Source organism: Dasypus novemcinctus, chromosome 21, assembly GCF_030445035.2.
Source record: "Dasypus novemcinctus isolate mDasNov1 chromosome 21, mDasNov1.1.hap2, whole genome shotgun sequence".
NCBI classification, from domain to species: Eukaryota; Metazoa; Chordata; class Mammalia; order Cingulata; family Dasypodidae; genus Dasypus; species Dasypus novemcinctus.
Genome location: NC_080693.1, coordinates 82,444,546 through 82,466,729, shown reverse-complemented (window position 1 = coordinate 82,466,729; position 22,184 = coordinate 82,444,546). Strand labels below are relative to the sequence as shown.

At 63.4% G+C, this 22,184-nt stretch overlaps 2 protein-coding genes across 12 annotated transcripts in view; one reads left to right on the top strand and one right to left on the bottom strand.

Annotated features, from left to right (window-relative positions):
• The first annotated feature begins 1,326 nt into the window (after positions 1-1,326).
• TMC6 (transmembrane channel like 6) lies at positions 1,327-17,269 on the top strand. Of its 3 annotated transcripts, none has more exons than XM_058284805.2 (21): positions 1,327-1,505; positions 3,130-3,269; positions 3,394-3,545; positions 3,662-3,739; positions 3,954-4,097; positions 4,311-4,416; positions 4,515-4,608; positions 4,751-5,008; positions 5,320-5,510; positions 6,708-6,852; positions 7,736-7,891; positions 8,311-8,492; positions 8,586-8,667; positions 9,394-9,491; positions 10,206-10,301; positions 10,542-10,617; positions 11,008-11,141; positions 11,232-11,408; positions 11,482-11,560; positions 13,293-13,360; positions 14,595-17,269. In XM_058284805.2, the coding sequence occupies exons 2-21, from the start codon at positions 3,214-3,216 to the stop codon at positions 14,659-14,661; spliced, it is 2,439 nt and encodes an 812-aa protein (XP_058140788.1). In that variant the 5' UTR covers positions 1,327-1,505; positions 3,130-3,213; the 3' UTR covers positions 14,662-17,269. The 3 variants fall into 3 exon arrangements, with proteins under 3 accessions (XP_058140788.1, XP_071066930.1, XP_058140790.1); XM_058284807.2 differs by lacking the exon at positions 1,327-1,505 and adding an exon at positions 1,976-2,041; XM_071210829.1 differs by lacking the exon at positions 14,595-17,269 and having other exon boundaries at positions 1,362-1,505; positions 13,293-13,364.
• An 888-nt stretch (positions 17,270-18,157) lies between these two features.
• TNRC6C (trinucleotide repeat containing adaptor 6C) overlaps positions 18,158-22,184 on the bottom strand; it is a 180,948-nt gene continuing 176,921 nt past the window's right edge. For 7 of the 9 annotated variants that reach the window (XM_012525910.4, XM_058284802.2, XM_058284800.2 and 4 more), the window contains 3 exons: positions 21,400-21,470; positions 20,660-20,799; positions 18,498-20,155 (listed from right to left, as the gene is read on the bottom strand). In XM_012525910.4, coding sequence (XP_012381364.2) covers positions 19,795-20,155; positions 20,660-20,799; positions 21,400-21,470 — 572 coding nt within the window. In that variant the 3' untranslated portion in view covers positions 18,498-19,794. Of the gene's footprint in view, positions 20,156-20,659; positions 20,800-21,399; positions 21,471-22,184 lie in introns of all 9 variants that reach the window. The other 2 variants (XM_058284804.2, XM_058284803.2) reach the window with 2 other exon arrangements.

The window sequence follows — 22,184 nt, the reverse complement described above, 5'->3', positions numbered from 1 at the left end:
CAGGCTAGGGCGCTCAGGAGTCATCTCGGCCCCGCGAGGCCCCGCAGCCCTGCCCGTCCTCCCAGCCCCTCTCCCCCTCCTCTAGGGCCCCATCATCTCGTGTCCAGATGCCCCAGCGGCTTCCCTGCCCCCTTGCCTGCCACCCACCGGGTTTCTGGAGCCCCTCCTCTGGCAGGCCCAGTGCTGGCTGCTGGGCACACAGGGGCCTCAGGGGACACAGACACAAACAAATGCACATGTCATTAAGAGGCTGCAGGTGGTCTAACGGCCTGGAGCAACCCAGGAAGGCTCCCTAGAGGAGGTGACCTTCAACTTGAGCCTGGAGACATGCAAGTTCAGGGTGGCTGGGGTGGGGATGGGGTGGGGGGTGCAGAGTGCAGAGAAGTGGTGGGAGGAGAGGCAGGGCAGGGTGGGGCTGAGCCTCCAGGCTGGGGCATTGGGTGTCTTGGGCCTACGGCCCAGTGGTGGACGGTTCTGACAGCTGCCAAAAAAACCCAAACAAGCCCCACGGCACCGCCCTGCCTGTCCTGCCGTGGGTGCCAGGACCCTTTCCCTGCAGCCTTGCCTTTGTGCCCACGTCGCTCCCTTCCAGGAGGGCCCTCTCCACTCCTTTCCGCCTTCCGTTCCCCTTCCTCGGGTGTGCGTCCCGCCCCACCGTGCTGTGAGCCGGGCTCATGGCTTCTCCTGGCCAGGAATGCCCCTGCCCACCTCTGCCCCTGCGGTCCAGGGCTGCCGTCCCCTGGACTCCACCGGCACCCTCTCCTAGACAGGCTCCTGCAACTCGTGCCCGCCGCTCTGGGGGCTGCCGAGCGGCTCCCAGCCCCAGGTCCCACTCCCTGGAAGTGTGCGCGCACCCCCGGGCTAGAGGGAACAGCAGCGGGCGGCACCCGGCGGGCCCTTCCTCCTCGTCGCCCCCTCCCCCTAGCCAGCACACAGGAAGTGCTCTGGGGCCCTGCTTGATAAACAGCAGAAACCGCGCGGGGGGGAGGGGGCGGCAGCCCCGGGGCCCGCGTTGGCGAGCGCCTGGGGTGGCGCAGGATGCGGTCACCCTATCCCGTGTCGCAAGGCGCTTCATCCCGCCTTGACGACCGCCCTGCGAAGTGAATTATCGTCCCTATTTGTAACTTGGGGAAACTGAGTCCCACAGAAGCTGGGGACTCCAACCAGGGGGAGAGTGGAATGGGGTGCCGGGAGGCGTGGGGAAGTTGGCGGGCAGGGGGCGGGGTGGGGTGCACCCGCCGGCGGGAGCCCGGGTCACGTGACCGCCCAGGCCCGCCGCCACGTGGGCCGGATCTGCGGCCGCCGCGGACCCGCCACGCCCCCTCCGGGCCCCGCTGGGGCAGGCGACGGCCACCGGTCGCCCCCTGGGGCCCTCTGTTGTACCCCGCCCTCGCGGCCGCGCGGTCCCTCCCCCAGACCGTGCAGCCGAGACCACAGTTCCCGGCGGCCCTTGCGGGGGACAGGTGAGGCGCCCTGGGCCGGGGGCCCCTCCCGGCGCCTCCCAGGTGAGTGGCCGGGGAGCCCGGGCGCGGGGCCGCAGCTCCGGGGCTCGCGGGCGACTTCCGCGCCCTCGGGGTCCTGGGGCGTCCCTCGCCGCCCGGCCGGATCCCCAGGGGGCGCGCGCTCCGCCCTCCGCTGCCTCCGCGCCGCCTCCCCGGCTTTGCCGGACCTGCCCGCGGGGGCACCCCGAGGCCCGCGCTGGGAGCGGCGGGGTGGGCGGCCTGCAGTCCCCAGGGGGCGGCGGGGCGCGCAGGGTGGGGGCGGCCGCGCCGCAGGTACCCCTGGCCCGGGGCGGGAGCGGCGTCGGAGAACGAGGTCTCCCGCCCCCCCAAGCCTGCCGCCGCGCCTGGCCCCGAGGCTGCGGCTCTTCTGGGTAGCGGCTGCTCCTGGGGGACTTGCGGGCTGGGTCGGGGTTCCTGGAATCCGGCCCCACCCTGCCCTTCCCCACCTGGCTCAGAGCTCAGGAATGGTGCACCCCGGAAACTCCCAGGGCCCTCCCCCGACCGGAAGAGGGCAGGTACCGGGGAGGCTGAAGTCCCCGGTGGGTGCCTGGGTGAGCCCCGAGCATGCCGGCGCTGGGGTGGGGGGTTGGGGGTCCCAGGCCTGAAGTCCCCACCTGGCAAGGTCTGGATCTGAGTCTGTGTAGAGGGGCTTCTGGTGGGGGGTGGAGGGGAAATTCCAGCTCTAGGTCTGGGGCCTGGGTGGGGGGCACGGAGCCTGCCTTTCGGGGCCCAGCCAGCTGGCCACTGGTTTCTCGACCTAATGTCCCTGCTGGCCCCCCGGACGGGGAGGGAGGGGTGCGCAGTGAGGGGCCTGGCTCAGAGACCGGGTCTGCCCCCACACACACTGTGAGGGCACAGTTTGGGCGCCGCCTGTGGCCGTTCTAGAGGGACCCGCGCCCCGGCAAGCTCCCTTGAGCTGGGCCCACCTTCCCGGTGCCCTGGGGCGCAGGGTAGGGAGGCCGGATGGCGTCCCGCAGGAGTCAGTGCCGTGGGCGGGAGCCAGCTGTCCCCACCCCCACCCCGTAGGGTGGGTGGCCCCGGCCGAGCCCCAGACAAAGGCCCTCTTGGTCCAGGGGCCAGGCACAAAGGCGGCCTGTTGAGCCCCAGGCCCTGCCCCCAGCCCTCGGGGTGGGAGCGGGGGAGCCTGGTCTCCAGGGAATGAGGTGACCTTGGGGCAGCCCGAGGCTTCCTGCCCCAAGGCCTGGGAGCTGGGGGTAACGGCTGGGCAGGGTTTCCTGCAAGGAGGAGGCCCCCGAGCTGCCCTGCCCTTTCTGGCCCTGAACCCTGGTCCTGGATGACAGACACCCCACCCCTTCCCTATTTCCCAGGGACTGGTGACATCGAGGAAACAGATGGGGAGCTGGCCAGCGCCCCCACCCTTCCTTCCTCTCCTTCCCTCCTCCCCAGCAGTGGAAGGGGCTCCCCGGCCGTCCACTCCCGAATGGGGCGGGGTTTATTTGGGGCCACTCACCTGGCCTGCGTTTGGCTGTGGATGGGGGCCGGGCGGGGCTCGGGCCACCTGGGCTGTGGGTGGCACCCCTCCCCGGCCACGAGGGAGCGGGCGGGCTGGACGGGCGCCAGGCCCTGGAGGCAGGCTGCCGTTTGGCAGCGTGCTCCTTCTTGGCAGATGGACCAGCGGAGGCTGCGGAGGCCGTGCTCAGGCCCAGAGCTGCCCTAGGACCGTGGGCCGGCCGGGGCGAGGGGCGCGGACATGGCCCGGCCGCTGGCCTTCGTCCTCGATGTCCGGGAGAGCCCTGAGGACCAGGGGTAGGTGCTCTAGACTGTCACCAGCAGTCTAGGTGGCCGGGGGGGAGGGGAGGGAGGAAACTGGTGGGGGAGGGGGCTGGCCCCACCCCCGCCCCTGCCTGAGCGCCCATCCCCCTCCCCGCAGCCTGGATCCCAGCCCGTACGATGAGAGTGAGGTGCACGACTCTTTCCACCAGCTCATCCAAGAGCAGAGCCAGTGGGTGGTGGCCGCAGGGGCCGAGGAGGGGCTGGAGCTGCAGGAGATGGGCCCGGGGACTGTGCCCCCAGAGGTCTCAGGTGAGGCCGGGGGCCGGGATGGTGTGGGCAGGGGCCAGTGCCCTCTCAGTAGGCTGCCGGCCTGCGGTGGGGGTGGCCGGCGCCCCCCTTTGTAGCCAGGCTTTCTCACGTTGCAGGCGGCAGCCCCCTGGGCGGCCCTGAGCTCGGCGCGGCCACCCTCCGCATCTTGGCCTGCATGCCCAGCCGCACCATCGGTGAGTGGCCCCGGGCCGGGTCGAGGGCCGGGCGGGCATCTGGGCAGCCTGGCGCCGCCCCACCCCCGCCCGCGGCCCTGAGGCCCGCCGGGCACTGGCTGGTCTAAAAACGACTTGGCGCGGGGTAAAAATAGGCTCTTGGGAAGGCAGAGGTGCCCAAGGCCCGGGGGAGGGCTGGGGGCCTCCCGGCCCGCCCTGACCGGGGTCCTCGCAGGCCGCAGCCGCGGTGCCATCATCTCCCAGTACTACAACCGGACGGCCAGGCTGAGGCGCAGGAGCGGCCGGCCTCTGCTCAGGGACGCGGCGCGCTCGGCCCGGCGCGACCTGGAGCTGGACGCCGCGGCCGCCCAGGAGGAAGGTGGGTGGGAAGGGGGGGCAGGGGGCTCCCGGCCGCCCCGGGGGAGTGGAGGGGAGGGCGGGCGCTGTCAGGGTGCAGCAGGTGGGCAGGGGCCCGAGGCGCTGGGGGGTGGGGCGGCCCGCGCGTGGACAGGCCTCCGGCGGGGGGTTGGGGCCCTGGGCTGGAGGGAGCCACGCTGCCGGGGCCCCCGACGCCCTCCTCCATCCCCCGCAGAGAAGCGCGGCCTCCTGGTGAAGGAGCTCCAGGCCCTGCCGGGGGCGCAGCGGGACCACACGCTCCGGGGGATGCCCCTGAGCCTGGCAGAGAAGCGCTGCCTGCGGTCAGTGCCCGCTGGGCTCGGCTGGGCCCCCACCCTGCAGAGTCCCTGGGGAGGGGCTGGGCCCCCTGCCCAGGCACAGACGCTACCTCTGCCCGCAGAGAGGAGAGCCGGAGCCCGCGGGCGACGCGGAGGGACCAGCAGGGCCGCGGCGGGGTCTCCCGCGGCAGCCGCCTCAGATACGGCTGCGTCCTGGTAGGAGCCCCCGGCCGGCGCAGCCACCCTGTCACCTGCTCCTGGGGGCCTTCTAGCCTCAGCCCCTCCCCCACCGAGTCCCGTGCCTGGGGTCTGGCTGCCCGGGACCTCGGGGGGGACTGTCCGGCTGCTGTCCCCACAGGCCCTGCACAACCTGGGGCTCCGGCTGCTCTCGAGCCTGCACGCCCTGACGCCGTGGCGCTACGCCCTGAAGCGCATCGGGGGCCAGTTCGGCTCCAGCGTGCTGTCCTACTTCGTGTTCCTCAAGGCGCTGCTGGCCTTCAACGCCCTCCTGCTGCTGCCGCTGCTGGCCTTCGCCGTGGCCGTGCAGGCCGCCTTCCCGCCGCCTCCGCGCCGCCCGCCGCCCGCCTTCACGGGGCTGGAGCTCCTCACGGGCGGGGTGAGGGCAGGGCCGGGGCCACGGGGGCGTGGGGGGCCCGTGTCCTGCTCCGGCCTGTACTGTCCCCCGCTTGGCCGCAGCTCCTGCCCGGGAGGCCCTGAGCTCTGTGGCTCCTGTGGCCGCATGCCGCGGGCCCGGCCACCTTTCTCGTCAGTCTGCCCTGCTTTCGGGGAGGGGGGCCTGGAGGCTCCAGGATGGCCTGGCCCTCCACTGCCCTGCCGCTGGGGGTGCCCGCCCTCTGCCTCTTGTGCCCTCAGGACCTGGGGCTGGTGTGGGCAGAGGCCCTGACCCGGCAGGCCTGCTCCCCCCAGGGCAGCTTCTCGCACACGGTCATGTACTATGGCTACTACAGTAACGCCACGCTCAACCAGCCGTGCGAGCCCGCGCAGGACGGCGGCCAGTGCGCCCCCGGGGCGGGCGGCCTGCCCTACAGCATGCCGCTGGCCTACCTCTTCACCCTGGGCGTGGCCTTCTTTATCACCTGCATCACCCTGGTGTACAGGTAAGGGCTCTCCCCAGCGCAGCTGTGGTTCTGAGCTCCAGCTGTCCATCCCTTGACCATCTGCCCATCCATCGACTGATCTGTCCACCCATTGATTTATTTTATTTCTCACCCCCACTCTGGTTGTTCTGCACTCGCTGTCTGCTCTGTGTCTGTTTGTCGTGTGCGGTGTCTGCTCGTCTTCTTTAGGAGGCACCAGGAACCACATCCCAGACCTCCCATGTGGGCGGGAGGTGCCCAATTGCTTGGTCTACATCTGCTCTGTTGTGTCTCCTTGTTGCGTCATCTCATTCTGTCAGCTAACCACACCAGCCGGGCATGTCAGCTGTCTTGCTCATCTTCTTTAGGAGGCACTGGGAACTGAACCCAGGATCGATCTCCCATGTGCTTGAGCCGCATATGCTCCCCGCATTGATTTATTGATCCATCCACCTATCCATCCATCAATAATTGAGACATCTATTGATCTGCTCATCATTTCATCCATCTGTCCATACACTTCTCTGTCTATCCCATCCGTCCTTCAATGGATTGAACAACCCATGTGTCCATCAGTGACCGACACATCCACTGATACATTGCTCCACAGCCCCTAACCCATCCCTCCGCCCATTCCACAAACACCTGCTTTGCTTAGCCTGGGGCAGGAAGGTAAATAAGCAGGTTCTGTCCTTAAGGAGCTGTCTAGGGGAGAAGACAAACCAATGCCCAGGATGGAAAGTTCAGGATCCCCAGACGTGTTTGCCTAGTTGTTAAGTTTGCAAAGAACAAGGGGTTGGGGCCGGCTTCCCAGGGGAGGAAGCACTTGCCCTGACTTCAGGAGGTTAAATAAGTGTGGGCAGGAAGAAGCGGGGAAGGGCATTTTGTGCAAAGGCCCTGTGGTGGGCCTGGCATCTTCTACGTCTGCCATCTGGGTAGGGGGTGGCTGGCCACAGGCTGGTCAGTGGGGCCACCTGTGATCGGAGGGTACCTTGTTGGACAGGGCAGACCCAGAGGGTGAGACGTGCAGACCGGCGGTTTGCCAGGGGCCCCGGGCTGGGCGCGGGGCAGGAGGAGCCACGGGGTGGCCATCGCGGTCTGGGAGGGCTCAGGCGTGGGTGGCAGGTTTCCGCTGCAAGACATGCCCCATCTGCCTTCCCCTTGCCTCGGCTGCCTCCTGGCCCTGGTCCACCCCTCACCGGGCTCTGCCTCCCCCAGCATGTCCCGCTCCTTTGGGGAGAGCTACCGGGTGGGCAGCACGTTGGGCGCCCATGCCGTCGCTGTCTTCTGCTCCTGGGACTACAAGGTGACTCAGAAGTGGGCTTCGCGCCTCCAGCACGACAACATCCGCACCCAGCTAAAGGTGAGAGGCCGGGAGGGCCCGGGCCACCTGCCTGCCTGGATGCCACGCCCAGGTGTCCTGGGCCTCTGCACACCTGGCCCAGCTCTGCTCGGGACCACACGGGTGGAACTGTGCTCCAGAGGCCCTCGGCGTCCTGGGCGGGACAGGGGCGCGGGGGTGTCCTCCCTGCTCAGAGTGGCCCCATGGCGCGTCCCAGGCCCCGAGAAAACGAGGAAACGCAGAGTTGCCCTTGCTTTCTCTCCCATGCGCTTTCCCCTCCGGGCGGCCTCTGCTCACTGGTGGCGATGAACGTGCAGAGGCACCACGAGCGGGAAACCTACGGGGCGCCGGGCTCTGCGGGGGGTCGGGCTCTGCCGGACGCCGGGCTCGGGTGGGTCTGTGCTGTGGTCTCTGTGGGAACTTGGCACATCGTCCATCCTTACCCCAGGCTGGAGAGCCCGGGGCTGAAGCTCCAGTAGGACAGTCAGGTTTGCTCTTGCAGCCTTTCTCTGGGAGTCCGTGTGTCTGTCCCCGGCCTGGGTGGGAGAAGGCCAGATGCTCATTCCATCCTCCCCTTAGCCCAGGGGGAAGGAACTGTTCTCTGCCCCATGTTACAAGTGAGGAAACTGAGGCACAGAGGTTAAGTCACTTTTCCAAGTCTCGGGACTAGAAAGTGGCAGAGCTGGGCCTCGTGGAAAGTTCTCTGCCTTTCTGGGGTTTTGTGCCACGGGATTCGTGCCTCGGGGAGCCAGTGGGCCATGTGGTCCTCCCGGTGGGTGGTCCCACGGGCGTGGGGGGCCTCCTGGTCAGGTAGGGCCCGGGGGGGAGGCAGGTGAGAAAAATCACGTGGCCGGCCCCCCGCGCCCGTGCCGTGAGTGGGTGACGGGCCACCGCGCCTCCGCAGGAGCTGCTGGCCGAGTGGCAGGTGAGGCGGGACCCCCGGAGCGTGTGCGCGGCGCTGCGGCGGGCGGCGCTGCTGGGGCTCGGCTGGCTGCTGTGCCTGGGGACCGTCCTGGGCTGCGCCGTGGCCGTGTACGCCTTCTCGGAGTCCATGATCCAGGTGTGGGCTGGGTGTGCGAGGCGGGCTGTGGGGGGGCACGGGGGGCCCCAGGCCCAGGAGTCAGCCTCCCCGGGCCAGCCCTGGTCCCCCTCCTCCCCCTGGAAGCCCCCCCGGGCCTCTGGCTTCCCCTTGGCCTGGTCCTCACCTCCCATCTACCCCCCCCCACCCCAGTTCCCTCTCCTTTTGTTTTCTTGGTTTCCCTTTTTGTTTTCTGTCACCTGCCCCTTAACCCCTCTCTGGCCGCTTCCTGCCCAGGTCAGCGGGAGGCCCAGGGCGGCTGGGTCTTTGGGGTGTGTGGGAGGTGCTGCCCACCAGTCTCCACCCCCCCCCCACCCCAGGCCCCTGGGTTCTTCTCCCCGTGGCTGCCGCAGGTGCACGGCCCCTGCCGTGACCCCTGCTCTCCCCCGCTGCCCTGGCAGAGCCCGGGGGTGGCCGCCCGCGCGGAGGGCAGCCTGGAGGCCCGGCTGGAGGAGGCGCGGCTGCTGGCGCTGCCCCTGGTGGTGGGCCTGCTGCACCTGGGCTCTGCCTACCTGTACCGCGGCCTGGCCGCCCTGGAGCAGCACGAGTCCCCCGTGCTGGAGGCCTACGTGGCCGTGTGCAGGTGGGCGCGGCGGGCAGGGCCGGGGCTTCGCGGGGCGGCCCCTGTCTCCCAGGCTGCCCCCTCAGCCCCCGCACCTCCCGCTCCCCTCCCCAGGAACCTCCTCCTCAAGATGGTCACCCTGGGCGTTCTCTGCTACCACTGGCTGGGCCGCAGGCTGGGCACCCTGAGGGGCCAGGTGAGGGCGGGGCCTGGCTGGGCACCCGAGGGGCCAGGTGAGGGCGGGGCCCGGGAGGGCACCCGAGGGACCAGGTGAGGGCGGGGCCGGGCAGGGCACCCGAGGGGCCAGGTGAGGGCGGGGCCGGGCAGGGCACCCGAGGGACCAGGTGAGAGCGGGGCTGGGCAGGGCACCCGAGGGACCAGGTGAGGGCGGGGCCGGGCAGGGCACCCGAGGGGCCAGGTGAGGGCGGGGCCGGGCAGGGCACCCGAGGAGCCAGGTGAGGGCGGGGCCGGGCAGGGCACCCGAGGGACCAGGTGAGGGCGGGGCCCGGGAGGGCACCCGAGGGGCCAGGTGAGGGCGGGGCCGGGCAGGGCACCCGAGGGACCAGGTGAGGGCGGGGCCCGGGAGGGCACCCGAGGGGCCAGGTGATGGCGGGGCCCGACAGGGCACCTGAGGGCCAGGTGATGGCGGGGCCCGGCAGGGCACCTGAGGGCCAGGTGAGGGTGGGGCCTGGTAGGGTGGGCGGGGCTTGAGTAGCCACCAACCAGCCCCCCATTCCCATGGCCCTGGGCTTCCCAGGCCCCTGAGGCTGTCGGTGGAGAGGTGAGCCCTCACCTGGGCCACCTGACTTTACCTGGCTTGGTCCAGAAGCCGTATGGGAGGCCCCACCGCGGGCGGGGGTGAGCAGGGTGCTCGGGTGCCGTGGGCGAGGGCCAGCGGGGCCTGGCGCCCTCTCTGTCTCAGTGCTGGGAGAACTTCGTGGGCCAGGAGCTGTACCGGTTCGTGGTGATGGATTTCCTCTTTGTGCTCCTGGACACGCTTCTCGGGGAGCTCGTGTGGAGGTGAGTGGTGGGGGCTGGGGTGCGGCTGGCCCCGGCGCCACCCACTTCCGTGAGCATAGCCCCCCCCCCGGCCCCAACTCTTCTGGGGACGCTGAACTCCCCCCACCCAAAGAAGGGCTGGCAAGCACCCTCACCTGTCCTGCGGGCGTGGCCGGGGCAGCACCTGGGAGGCTCTCGGCTGTCCTCGGACCTCCCAACTGTGGCTATTGAGTAAAGGCGTGTGAGATGGAGGGGAACCCTCATGGATGGGGAGCGAGTTCTTAGCTTGTAGAGGAAGACAGGTCTCGAAGCCCCCCGGGCACCTCACAGTACCAGTTTTGTTCAGGGAAAAGGGTGGGGGAAAGTAGGAGTTGGACGTACGTGTCCAGAATGCTGCGCGTCGGCACTGGCGTGTCAGGTGGGCTTTATTTCTTGCATTTTGTGTTTATTTTCTTTGTGAACACATCTGGTAATAAGAAGAATTAGAACTTTGTTTTGGGGAGCTTTTGCTGCCCATCCCATGCGTCTTAGGTGTGGGTTGTATGTTTGCTTAGAGCACAGGCTGCGAGGAAGCCTGGCACAGCCTGCGCCCCAGGGCGGGGACCCCAGGGTGGACCCTGCCTCTGACGTCGGCTGCCCGAGGCACGGGAGCAGGGGTGCTGGCCACGGGTCGGAGGGGACCCTGGCCCACCCGGCCGGCTCCTCCAGTCTGACCCTCGGGCGCCTCCACCCCAGGCTGGTCGCCGAGAAGAAGCTCAAGAAGAGGCGCAAGCCGGAGTTTGACATCGCCGGGAACGTGTTGGAGCTGATTTACGGGCAGACCCTGACGTGGTGAGTGGCCACTTGCCCCGCAGACCCCGCGCTTTCCACGTCCTGGGCCTGAGCCCCTGCACCACCAGCCTGGGGAGTCTGGAGCATCGCGGGCCCTGGAGTGTTGCGGGCCCTTGTGCTGGCCTCCGTGGGGCCTGGGGACGCAGAGGGGACGGCACGGGGGCAGCATGCTGAGAGACCGTGGCGGCGCAGGGCTCGGAACCCGGGGCCTGCCTTGCAGCTCCCTGTCCCCCCCCGCAGGCTGGGGGTCCTCTTCTCGCCCCTCCTCCCTGCCGTGCAGACGGTCAAGCTGCTGCTGCTCTTCTATGTCAAGAAGGTAGGGCCCCCCCGCGGCCTGGCTGCGCCTGCTGCTCCCCAGGGAGCAGAGCGGGTTCTGGGGCTCTGCAGCCTGGTCACCCCGCTTTGGGCAGACTCCTCCCCTCTGGGTCTCTCCTCCCCACCCGTGTCCCTGTGGGCCTGGGGGCAGAGGCGCTCGGCCGGTGGAGCTGTCGACCCTTCTGGAGACGCCGTCCCCTGTGTCTCAGTCTCCCCTCTGTACAGCGAGGCCCTCGGCCCAGCCGGCTCTCCTGACCCCGCGTGCTTGGGTTCTGAGCGGGTCTGCCCTCCACTCCCGGCAGCTGACCCCACCCCCTGCAGGGCCGCTGCCCTGGTCTGCGCCCACCTCCCGTCCTCGGCCCTCTTGGCACAGCCCACCTTTGTCCCCCAGGCCAGTCTGATGGCCAACTGCCAGGCGCCGCGCCGGCCCTGGCTGGCATCGCACATGAGCACCGTCTTCGTCACGCTGCTCTGCTTCCCCTCCTTCCTGGGCGCCGCCGTCTTCCTCTGCTTCGTCATCTGGCAGTGAGTGGCGGCCCGGCCGCGGGCGGGCAGCGGGGGCAGGCGTGGGGGGGCCTTGCCGGGCTGAGGGCTCCGGGCCGCCCCCTCCCGCAGGGTGAAGCCCTCGGACACCTGCGGCCCCTTCCGCGGCCTGGACACCATGTACGAGGCGGGCAAGGCGTGGGTGCGCCAGCTGGAGAAGGGCGGCCACGGGGTCTCCTGGCTGCCCTGGGTCCACCGCTACCTGGTGGAGAAGCCCGTGCTCGCCTTCCTGCTGTCGGCCCTGCTGCTGTGAGTGGGGCCCCCGGGGCCGCGGGGGGTGGGGGCAGCACCCCGGGGCCAGCCTGACCCCCGTCCTCCGCAGGGCCGTGATCTACCTCAACACCCAGGTGGTGAAGGGCCAGCGGCAGGTCATCTGCCTCCTCAAGGAGCAGATCAGCAACGTGAGTGCCCCGCCCCGCCTGCCACCACCCGGTGACCCGCGGCCCCGAGGGACCGCCGCGGCCGCTGCTCTGCAAGGGCTCCTGGGTCCTGCTGCGGCTGGGGGGGCGCGGTCCTCTAGGGTGTTGGGACTTCAGAGGTGCTGGGGGTGGCTTTGGACTTCCCAGGCTCCACGGCCTCGCGGTGCAAGCAGGCGGGATAAGCGGAAGGAGCCACAGGGCTGACCTGTGCTTGACAGCTGCCAGGCGACGAGGGCAGGAGGCCCTGCCCCTGCCCATGGGCTGCCCCCTCTGCCCGGGGAGGGGCTGGCGCGTCTCAGCGGTGGCGCTGCCCACTGGCCTGGGTGCCTCCGGCCTGCCCTTGGCCTCTCTGCTGAGGCAGGCTGTTCCGCGGGCACCTGCCAGGGGCCTCTTCTGAAGAAGGGGTTAGAAATACCCTCCCAGCCCTGCCGTCAGCCTCTCCTTGCCACCTTTTTTAAAGAAATAGTAAACCTTAATTTTAGAGTAGCTTTAGGTTTACAGGAAAACTGCAGAGAGAGCTCAGGGAACTGCCATCTCCCCTGCCAGGGCACAGCCTGCCCTGTTCTTGCTTTGTGTCCTTCTTGACCGAGCCTGCTAGCCGGCTGGGAACTTGGGTCCCTGTGCCGTGTCCCTGGCGCTGGTGGCGGCCGCCTGGGACTGCGCCCAAGGCTTTGTGCGGGCGCCTCCCCGCGGAGGTCAGCCGGCGCTGGGCAGGGAGGGTGCCGCCAGTGTCTGCCCAGTGCAGGCGGGGGGGCTCCCTGCCAGGACTTCTGGCAGGACCCCCTTAGAGACGGCACCCATGTCTTGTTGGGTTATGAGCAGCCGTGCGGCCAAGTTACCTCCCGCCGACGTGCCTCTCGGCCGGGCCCTCGGAAGGCAGCACTCACAGCCGGCCGGCCGCTGGGGCGGGCCGAGGGCCTCCCCGTCCTGCCCTGCGGGGACACACAAGGGCCCCGGGACGCCGGTGTGGGGGGGTGAGGTCCAGCCGTGCCGGGAGGCGCTGCAGAACGGCCGTCTGCTGGGGGGGCCTGCCCCCATCCCGAGGCTGTGGGGACTGCAGGACTGACCTTGGCGGCCGCCCGGAGACGCTCTCATGGGCAGGGCAGGGCGGCGTGGCGAAGCCCCTCTGGACGTGCAGCTGAGCGGAACAGCGTGGGGGAGGGCCGTGGCGGCCACCCCGTGGCGGGGAGTCGGTGCTGGGCTGGGCCGGGGGCCCGGTGTCCAGGACCAACTTGCTGGGCTCCTGACAAAACTGCTCTTTTCTCTGTTTCTCTGTGCTAAGGTTCCTGTGCGACCCGAGTACCGGTAACTGCTGACCTTCCCTCGGGGTCCATGTGCTCTTTACATTCAGTTGTCCAGGGCCCCAGGACACAGTGATACTTACCCCCCTTTTACAGATGTCAGCACCGAGGCAGAGTTAGCGCGTGGCAGGGCCCGTTTTAAATCGAGGCGGCCTGGCTGGGGCCTGGGCCTGCCCTGTGAGGCTGAGTATGCTTCGCTCTTCACCTTGGCTGCTAGGAACCTGAGAGCCACATTTAGACCCCTTCCTGGCTCGACTTGTTCCTCCTTGTTTTGGGGTCTCTTTTAATTCTTGCTACCTGTGAAGTTGAGTACACCTTGTCAGCTTGTAACTCGTCAAGTGCAGTGGGAGCAGGGTGGTCGTGGCTGGCTGGATGACACTGTTCTCTCGCCTCTTCTGTTCTGGCCACTCTAGGAGGGGGAGGACAAAATCTTCCTAATCAACAAGCTCCACTCGGTCTACGAGAGGAAGGAGCGGAGCAGGTGAGGGCCGTGGTGGGGGCGGCCACCCCGGGTGGGAGTGGGAGGGCGGCTGGGCTGCTGTGGGTGTGGGGCCTGGCCGCCTCCCGTGCCAGGGGCTTCTTCGTGCCAGCGGCCAGGCCCCTTCCTCTTGGAATGCCCCTGCCTTCTCCCACCCTCCCTCCTCAGGTGTAGGGATTTGGGGGAGGACGAGAAACTGGAGAGCTGTGTGCAGGGGCCGGGACGGCCTGGGCCGCTCGTGCTCTCCCTTCTGTTCCGAGAACTGCTGCCCCCACTGGGGTCCCCAGGGGATAAACGCCCCGCCACCTCCGCTGTGGTCACACACGTGGGGCAAAGGGCAGGCTTCACTTCCTCCCTGGCAACACCCAGTGGCCCCCTTTCTCGCCCTTTGCTTTCTGCTTTTCACGTCCTTCTGCTGAGGACGGTGAGATGCGGGACCTCCCAGTACACCTGTGTGGCTCAAGGCATTGTCCTCCCTTCCCGGGCGCCCACGGAGGCGGCGGCCTAGCGACATCTCCCCTGCTGCCTGGTGGACGGGCAGACACTCCGCGCCGCCTCTGCCCCCGCCTGGGCCTCACCGTCCCGGGCTCTGGAGCATGGCGGCGGCGGTGCCGCCTCGCTGTGCTGGGCAGCCTGGGGAGGAGACCCTGAGCAAGTTCCAGTGTCGTTCCTTTCCCCATTCACTGAACAAACGTGCTGTTGGGCCCGAACTAGGTCCTGAGGACCCCAGGCAGGGAGGATTCTGGGGGGAGCAGTGGGTGGGGAGTCCTTTTGGAGGCTCTGCAAGGGCCCCAGCCTCAGTTTACCCATGTGTGCCTGAGGAATGGTGAGGCGGTGGAGACGGGTGCTGGCACATCCGAGGGCACACCCTGCCGGGCTCAACCCCTGGGGTCTGTGGTAGTGCCAGGCACCCCCCTGGGACCCCTGACTCTCCGGCTTGCCCTGAGGTGGCACCCAACCTCCCCATGGGCTGGACCATGGGGAGTTGCTACCTGTGGGGCTGAGAGCCCCCCTCCACCCGTCCTGGTGCTTCCTGGTGGCCCCTGGCAACCTGCCTCCTGGCTGGAGTGAAGTCCAGCCCTGGCAGGCAGGAGCCACCTTTAGCCTCTGTGGGCCTGACGGTTTTGTTCGGGACTTGAAATGGGCGTCCTGAGCGGGGCTCCTGGGTGCCCGGGGGAGGCTGGTGCCCACTGGACGGCACAGCCTCCCGCGGGGCCTTGACTCTGCTTCCTGGCAGGGCTGGCGAGACTGCGAGGGCCGCAGTGCCCCCTGCCCTGCCCGCAGAGCAGCTGGAGGCCCTGTAGGAAGGCGGCAGCGGCCCACTGGCCAGCTCTCCTCGCGCACTTGCCCGCCTGGGACGCCCGGAGTGGGCCTTCGCCCTGCCTGGGACTCTTATTTATTCGGATTAAATGTGTTTTGCCGAAGGGGCTTGTCTTGGGCATCTGCTTTGGACCTGGTGGAACCCCCTCCCCGGGGCCACCTCCTCTTGCTGCCCCCTGGACGACCCCCAGACCAGGTGGGGGCCACCTCAGCCGCCTGGGAAGTGGGGGGTGGAGGGCGGCCTCTGCATGGCCATGGCACCAACTGCCACGTTTCCCGGCAAAGCCTGCTGACACCACTGTAGTCCGTCAAGGGTGCGAGAATATTCTAAAATAACGTACATACCTTAAGACGTGACACAGACCCGAAATGAGCGCAAGCTGATGGGAGAACGGTGCCGACAGACTTGCTTGACACAGATGCCACAAGCCTTCGGTTTGTAAGAGACACAGTCACTGCGACGCGCCATAGAGCCGGGTGTGCCTGTACTCGCTGCCGCCCTGGGAGGACAGACCTGACCACAGGCCGTCAGAGCAGAGATTCCTCAAACCGGCATCACCTGCCTCAGAGCAACTCTACGAGGTGGGGGCAGGTGACTTCCATCAGAGAAGTGGAAGGATGTACCTCAATACTTCTGTAGAGTTCCCTTGTGGCCTCCAGACCCTCCAGCTCGTGTGGTCCCCCGCTTCCTCCATAGCAGGGCCCGTGGATGGTGCTGGTGGAGCCAGCGCTTGCTCCCGTGGGCTCAGTGGCCCTGGCTGCGTGCCGTGGCCTCTCCCAGGCCCTGCTCCACGGGGCTTGTCACCTGCTTAGCACCGTGCATAGCACAGAGATTGTGCTAAAAAAAAAAGCTAGGAAAGCTGGCCGCGGTTGCCCGATGAGCCCATGCCGCTGAAGGCTGGGGAAGCACAAGGTTCCTCCGGGCACTGCTTCTCTCCCAAGGTCTCGGGGTTGCCGGGTGCAGCCCCAGAGCTTCTCATCTACCGGGTTGGGGTGTGCCTTGGACACCTGTGCTTGGGCTGTTCCAGGCCCCTGTACCCTGTGGCTAAGGCCGAGAGTCCTGGTCGGTCACAAATGAGCCACTGAAGCCTGAAGCACCCGGTGCGTGCTTCTGGTGTTGGTGACAACTGAAGTGCAGGCTCAGAGGCCATCGCCCAGGAACAGGCCTACCCTAAGATCTGTCCCTCAGCCACTGAGAGGCAAAGCTTGGAGACCAACAGCGTGTTCCCGTCAGGACTCCGGGGCAGTTTCCCTCGAGCCACCTCCAGTGTTTTCTTGCGAAATCTTCTGAATTGTCCTCTTGCCAGCAAACGTGCTTCGCGCCGGCGCGTCCTGGGTTTTGGTGCCCCTAGCAGCAGGGCTTCTGCAGGCTCCTGCTCCGGCCCCTTTCTTGGCATACCTCACTAGTGCCCGGCCCTGCCTCTACAACTCTCGATGGCAGCGTCACAACAATGAATAAAACGCTGCTTGGAGCCCGCTCTTTCTCTTCTCCATTGAGGGCTGCCCCACTCCCCATGGCCAACCGCATGGGCCCCACAGCAAGGAGCGGGCACCCACTTGTCTGTCCTGTTCTCCCCACTGGTCAAATCCCAATCTGGCCTCCCCGGCCCACGACAGAGCCGCCTGCCCCCTCAAGGCTGCTGCGCCCCGGCCTGCGGCCCCGACGTGCCCTGCTGGACCGCTTGCTCCCCGAGTGCCTGGACGCGGCTCATGGGAACGCTGAAGGGCCCGCCTGCTGAGCGGAGGGGCTGGCTGAGAAGTTCACATGCAGTCTGTCCAGTTTCTGAGTTTGATCCCTCCTCCTGGTCTTGCATTGCATTTCTTGATTGTAGCGGCCCATTCAGTGCTTTTCTCCCCAGCTTTCAAAAGTTGAGCCAGTCCAAGCACCTTTCCTGGGCGAGGTGCACCACCCATGGCCTGGCGGGCCCACATGATGCCACGGAATCGAGACTCCAAGCAAATTGCAGAGGACATTTTGATTAGTGTCCAAGAGACGGTCATCTTCATTATGTTGATGAAATAGAAGCGCTGCCATCTAACTTTTATTTAAGGTCCTGGCGTGTGTTCCAGGGATGGATGTGATAACACAAACCTGAGCTTTCTGACTTGGAAATGCAACCTGAAATTCTGTGGTGAGAATGTTGTTGCTTCATCCTGCATTGGAAGTTTCACTATGCTTGCACAAAATGCTCTGTAAAAGTTAGCTGAGGCGATTTTAGAAAAAGGCCTATGAGACCAAAAGGCCTTGGTTAATATTTTTCATGTCCCAGGTGAGAGTGAGCAGAGGTGAGGGAGCTGGGACTCTAGGTAGGTGGCCGGCCGGCCCGTGCTGCCGACACTGGTTCTCAGGTGCTCCGGGTTCAGGCAGCTGCTGGAGGTGAGCGCTGGCACCTCTCCTGTGCCTCGCAAATGTTGACACACGATGAAAGATAGTTATGAGTCAAACACCTGCAATTCTGAGCTTAACCGATTAAATATGTGAAAGGAGCTGGGAACTTAGGGAGGGCAGAACAATTCTTTCTCCAATTTCAGCGTACACAGTGAAAACTGGTGATATACATCTTTGAAAAATAAAAAACACATTTATTTGAACAGCCAAGAAAAAAATTGCAATTTATTAAGATTCAACAAAGCGTTGTACTTCGGAAAGCAACTTTCGGTGCATGTTCTTCGACAATCACATTCTATGAGGAAAAACATTAAAAACCACAAACTTGTTTTTTTAATCTCAGAGTTACAGACATCTTTAATTCAAAATAAAAGGCCAAAACAAACAAACGAAACACAAAACCCGACAAGAAACAAAACTCAACAAAAACCCAAAACGAACAGATTCTTTACTTTCACCCCTAATTAAAAAATATCAGGAGTTTTTTACAACTCACTGCTAAGTGGCAGTATGGAAAGCTGTATGTCTGTGCGCACACACGCACATGCACATATATTCGATATACACACGCAGGTATGTATTCATCAAATATAGAGAATGCATGTAACGGCAATGAGATGCAATTACTCTGAGGAAGTTTGTTTAGCTAACCACACTACTAAACCTTGAGAACAAAAGTCTTGAACCCAGTTTGTGCATAGTTCATGATCCTCTATAAAACCAGCTTTTGTTGATCTGCAATCTTGCAGGACCCTCTTTTTTTTTTTTTTTTTTTTGCTTTTGTTTTTTCTGTTTTTGTTTTTGTTTTGAGAAAACCATTAAAAAGCTAATTAAAAAAAAAATGTAATGCACAAGTTTCCTGATCAAGCAGGCAGGGAGCACAATGTTCCTATATATTTTTTAAAACATACTTGAGGGTATGTTATTCCATTGTCTTTCTTCCTTTCAAAACAATCAAAACATTGATCATTTTTAAAACATAAAGCAATTTTTAATATATAAAGCACTCTTCAAACATCTATTTCTTTTGAGTCCATTATTTGGTAAATATGTAACTGCTACACATTAGAGATTAGGTATTTTCCTTTTCCTTTTTTTTTTCTTTTTTCTTTATTATTTTTTTTTTAATTTTTATTTTTTTTCCCATAACATCTTCAGTGCTAGGAGTTGGGTTTAGAAATACATGAAATGGTGTGGGGCTGCCCCTCGGGAACCCTGGCTTTCCTGAGCGCGCCCGGCATGTGCAAGACAGCGGCCACCGCGTCCCGCCACTGACGAAGAGGAGGAAAACCGGGACAGGTCCACGGTGCTGGCGGAGGCGGGGCACAACACTGTTCAATCCCAGAGCTCTGAAGTAGCGTCTGCATTCTGAAAATAGGTTTCTTTACGACTGAGTCTTTTTTTTTCTCTTTTTTTAAGTTCCTTTTTAAATTTTTTTATTTTTTTTTTAAAGTTTGAAGGAGAAAAAAAGGTCTGTAAACAGGTGGGAGCCCAGCCATAGGCTCCTCCAAAGCAGTCACCGCCATGTCCAAGTGCTTGCTCTGCTCCTCCCGCGAACCACCATTCTTTACAAGTATCTATGGCCACAGTTCAACAACAGTTTTTTTTTTTCTCTTTAACTTTATATTCCAAGTGGAAAAATGGTGCAATACTCTGGTAATAATTTTCTTGCATTAGTCCACAATAAAAAGCTGCTAAAGGTAGATATACATATTATTTCTCCAGAGATATACACTGTAATTTTCAAACGCAATAACAGAGTCCTTGAGTAAACATTTACACGTGAATTGTCCTATGCCCTGTCCTATGAATTCTCTTGAATGTATAGGATTAGCTACAGGGAGGGCTGGGACACTCAGTGCAAAGTTAGAAGCTAATAATAACAAACGTTTGACCAATGCGCCAATTAAAAAAAAGCATATACTGAATAAAAGGGAAAACCCACAGTTAAATCCCTTACATGCTTTCAAACACACAGACACAGGAAGTGTGCACACACCCATCCCGACATACACACGGAGGCGATAAACTTAGACATGTTTCCTCGAGCCTGCTTCTGTGTACTGATGTCAACCTGGAAGTGTAGAGTTCGACTTAGAAAGTGTTCACATTTCATTATTGGCCTGCTGGATTCAAGTATTTGCATGTTTGATATGTCTTTTTTTTTTTTTTTAAACTTTTAAAAAATATTTTTTGGGATAAAAAAAAAAAACGACATGAAAAAGTAATGGAACAAGGGTGATGTGCATAGGCGGACGGACGGGGCAGAGAGCTCGCAGCCGCCCCGGCCCGGGTCCCGGGCGCTGGCGCCAGCCGCCCTGATTACTGGGTCCACCTTGGTGATGTGCATAATCGTCACAGGCTCATTTAAATAGGCTTTCCCGGCTCCCCCCCCTTGACAAAATAACCCTTTCCAGCCCACAATCTGAAAAGTGCCCTTCATGATAGAACTATTCTAAGCAGCTTTTATACTTAAAGAATTAAAACGACGACACGCCATACAAACAGAAGACAACACAAAATAAAAAGCTATGAAAGAAATCCTGTCGTTAGCGTGTGACACTGACTGGACGCTGCCCGCACTGCTTCAAGAACAGTTCGCAAGGGCGGCGGCCACCCGCCGTCAGTCCTGGGTGAGGTGCCGGGGCGGGCGGGCAGCTGGGCTGGAAGGGCCAAGCGTGCTCCTCCTGGTGCCGAGGGCCGGGGCTCCTGAGGGCGCCCAAGTCCCCTAGATGGACTCCCCGCTGAGCAGGTCGCCGGGAAGGAGAGTGTTGAGGGGGGTCGGGCTGCCCATCACCCTGCCGTCGTCGGTGCTGGGAGGGCCCCACAGGCTGCTCGAGTACTGGGGGCCCCCGCCCCACAGCAGGTCGCTGCTCCCCTTGCCGCCCAGGCAGGGCGCGTTCCAGTGGCCGGCGTCGCCCCGTACCAGGCCGTGGGAGCTGCCGGAGGCGCCCAGCCGCGCCTGGCCGGTCCCGGAGCTGGACTGCCAGCTGGAGGTGGGGGGCAGTGCCTGGCCCTGGGCCAGGAAGCGGTTCACTTCTTCTTCGCCAGCAAACTCGGCCAGGATGGTCGTGTTTCCCAGAACACACCTGAAACGGAGACAGGCTGCGTGAGCTGTGCTCCCGCGTGCGGCCGGGCCGGCGCCCAGTGAGCAGCAGGCTGCAGGCCACGCTCCACTGCCAGCCTTGCCCGGCGGGCAGCCGCGCTCTTCAGGAAGGGCGCGGACGACTGCTAATCCCGGGGCTCTGGGCGCAGCTCTGGCAGGCCACCCAACACAAGAAGGACAGATTTCCTCATCCCATTTCTAACTCCCGCCTCTCAGCCAGGGTTGGGCGAGGGGTCTCCAAGCGCCTCGTCCAGGGGGACGAGGAGCGGCCATAAGGAGCAGCACTGTGCCTGGCAGGGAGGACACTCGGCTGCTGCGCTCCACCTGGGGAGGGTGTGCTTTCTTTTAACCAACAGGGTGGACACCTGGCTTCCTTGGGAGGCATTTCCTGAGTTGGGGTCGTAAGCACAGCCACCTGCCAGCAGAGGAAACCCCCTCCACCCCCCACCCAGCCTGGTGCGGTGGCGACGGGCAGTGCGGGGCGTACATGTGCAGAGACTTCTGGGCCTTGGCTGCCTCCTCCTTGGAGCTGTAGCGGACCACGGCGTTCCCTTGGGTCAGGTTCAGGTGGAATGTGATGAGAGGGCCGTGCTGCAAGCACAGCGTCCGCAGAGTAGAACCATCGATCTGGCCAAAAGGAGCACAAGGGCAGGAATGCATTTTCCTATCATTTCTTTAACTACTTTCTTCAAAAACAAGTATATGAAATCTGGATACACTGGATAGTAGAAAAACACCTTTTTAAAAGGGCTTAATAGTACATGAATTTATATTAAGATTTTATACCTTTGAGGCCATAAAATTTTGAAATCGTGAACTTTCACAATTGTAGTCTTTGAGTTGAGTTAATCAGAGGCGTGAGTCCCTCAGAGGGCATCACACGTAGCCTTTGGTTTACTAAAGCTGCGGCAGGGGTGTGTGGCTGCACACCCAGGGAAGGGGGACAGAGGCAGGCGTGGGGGCCCGCACAGCCGGACGACCCACTCACTAGCAAACGAGTTACAAGGAAAGCACGTCCGTTCACCAAGCAGCAGAAGTGAGAACTCCAGGGACACAGCTGTAAGGAGCCTGCTCCCCTAGGCCCTCGGCGGCCCCTGAGCCCATGCCCCACAGTGCCTGTCCTCTTGTGCTCCCTGCTCACACCTCTGGACCCTGCTGGCCGAGTGGTGGCCAGCCTGCCCCATGGAGCTGGGCGGGCTGCTCCCCCCACCGTGCAGGTGCGTTTACCTGGGGTGTGAGGTTACGAAGAACGAGCCAGCTGCTTGTCCTTCCTGAGGTGTCAGTACTCCAGGCAGAACCTGCACAACGAGCCCAGGGGAAGAACTCAGTCCAGGGGCCCCACGCTCAAACCCCAGCGAGCACTTGCCAGGCTTCACGGCCATGTGGCTGTCGCTGTGGGCTCTGACGGCCCTGCTCAGGCCCCAAGGGCTGTGCATCTTGGGAGAAACCATATCTCACAGCTCCGCAGACCCCACAGCTCTGCCGACCCCAGCCCTGCGTGCCCCTCAGGGCCCGGGCTCCCCGTGCACGCCCCACTGGTTAAGGGACCCGTGCATCCCGTCTGGGCTGCGAGGGATGGTGTGATGACAGAGACCCAGCTGTCGCCTGGTCTGGTCTCGGCCTCTGCCTGTCCCCCTGAAAATCCATGTTTGAGTAGCCTCCTTGTTAAAAACAAACACATACACAACCAACGCCCTTCTAAAAGGTTAAGAGAATTATTTTCAAACTACCTATAGCTGCCTTAAATCTTTAGTTTCTGAAGAGGAGCTTTTTCTCATACCTTTCATACCTTAAGGTTTAGCATGTTGTGCGTGATGGAAGCCTCTGAGGATGCACTATCATGAGAGAGCAGCGGCTCCCAAACCTGCGGGCTAGTTACTTACTTACTTACTTGAGCCCTATGTTCAAACGACATCTCGTGGAGAGGTGAATACAAAAAGGAGAAACGGAGAGGTTTTTGTGAAGCCCAGGGACCCCTCACGGCTGGGGCTCTGGGTTCGCCCGGCCAATGC

Coding starts and splice junctions, on each gene's coding strand:
- TMC6 (XM_058284805.2), top strand. CDS start 3,214: ATGGCCCGGCCGCTGGCCTTCGTCCTCGATGTCCGGGAGAGCCCTGAG. Junction 4,609..4,750: donor TCAGATACGGCTGCGTCCTG/GTAGGAGCCCCC, acceptor CTGTCCCCACAG/GCCCTGCACAACCTGGGGCT. Junction 8,493..8,585: donor GCCTACGTGGCCGTGTGCAG/GTGGGCGCGGCG, acceptor TCCCCTCCCCAG/GAACCTCCTCCTCAAGATGG.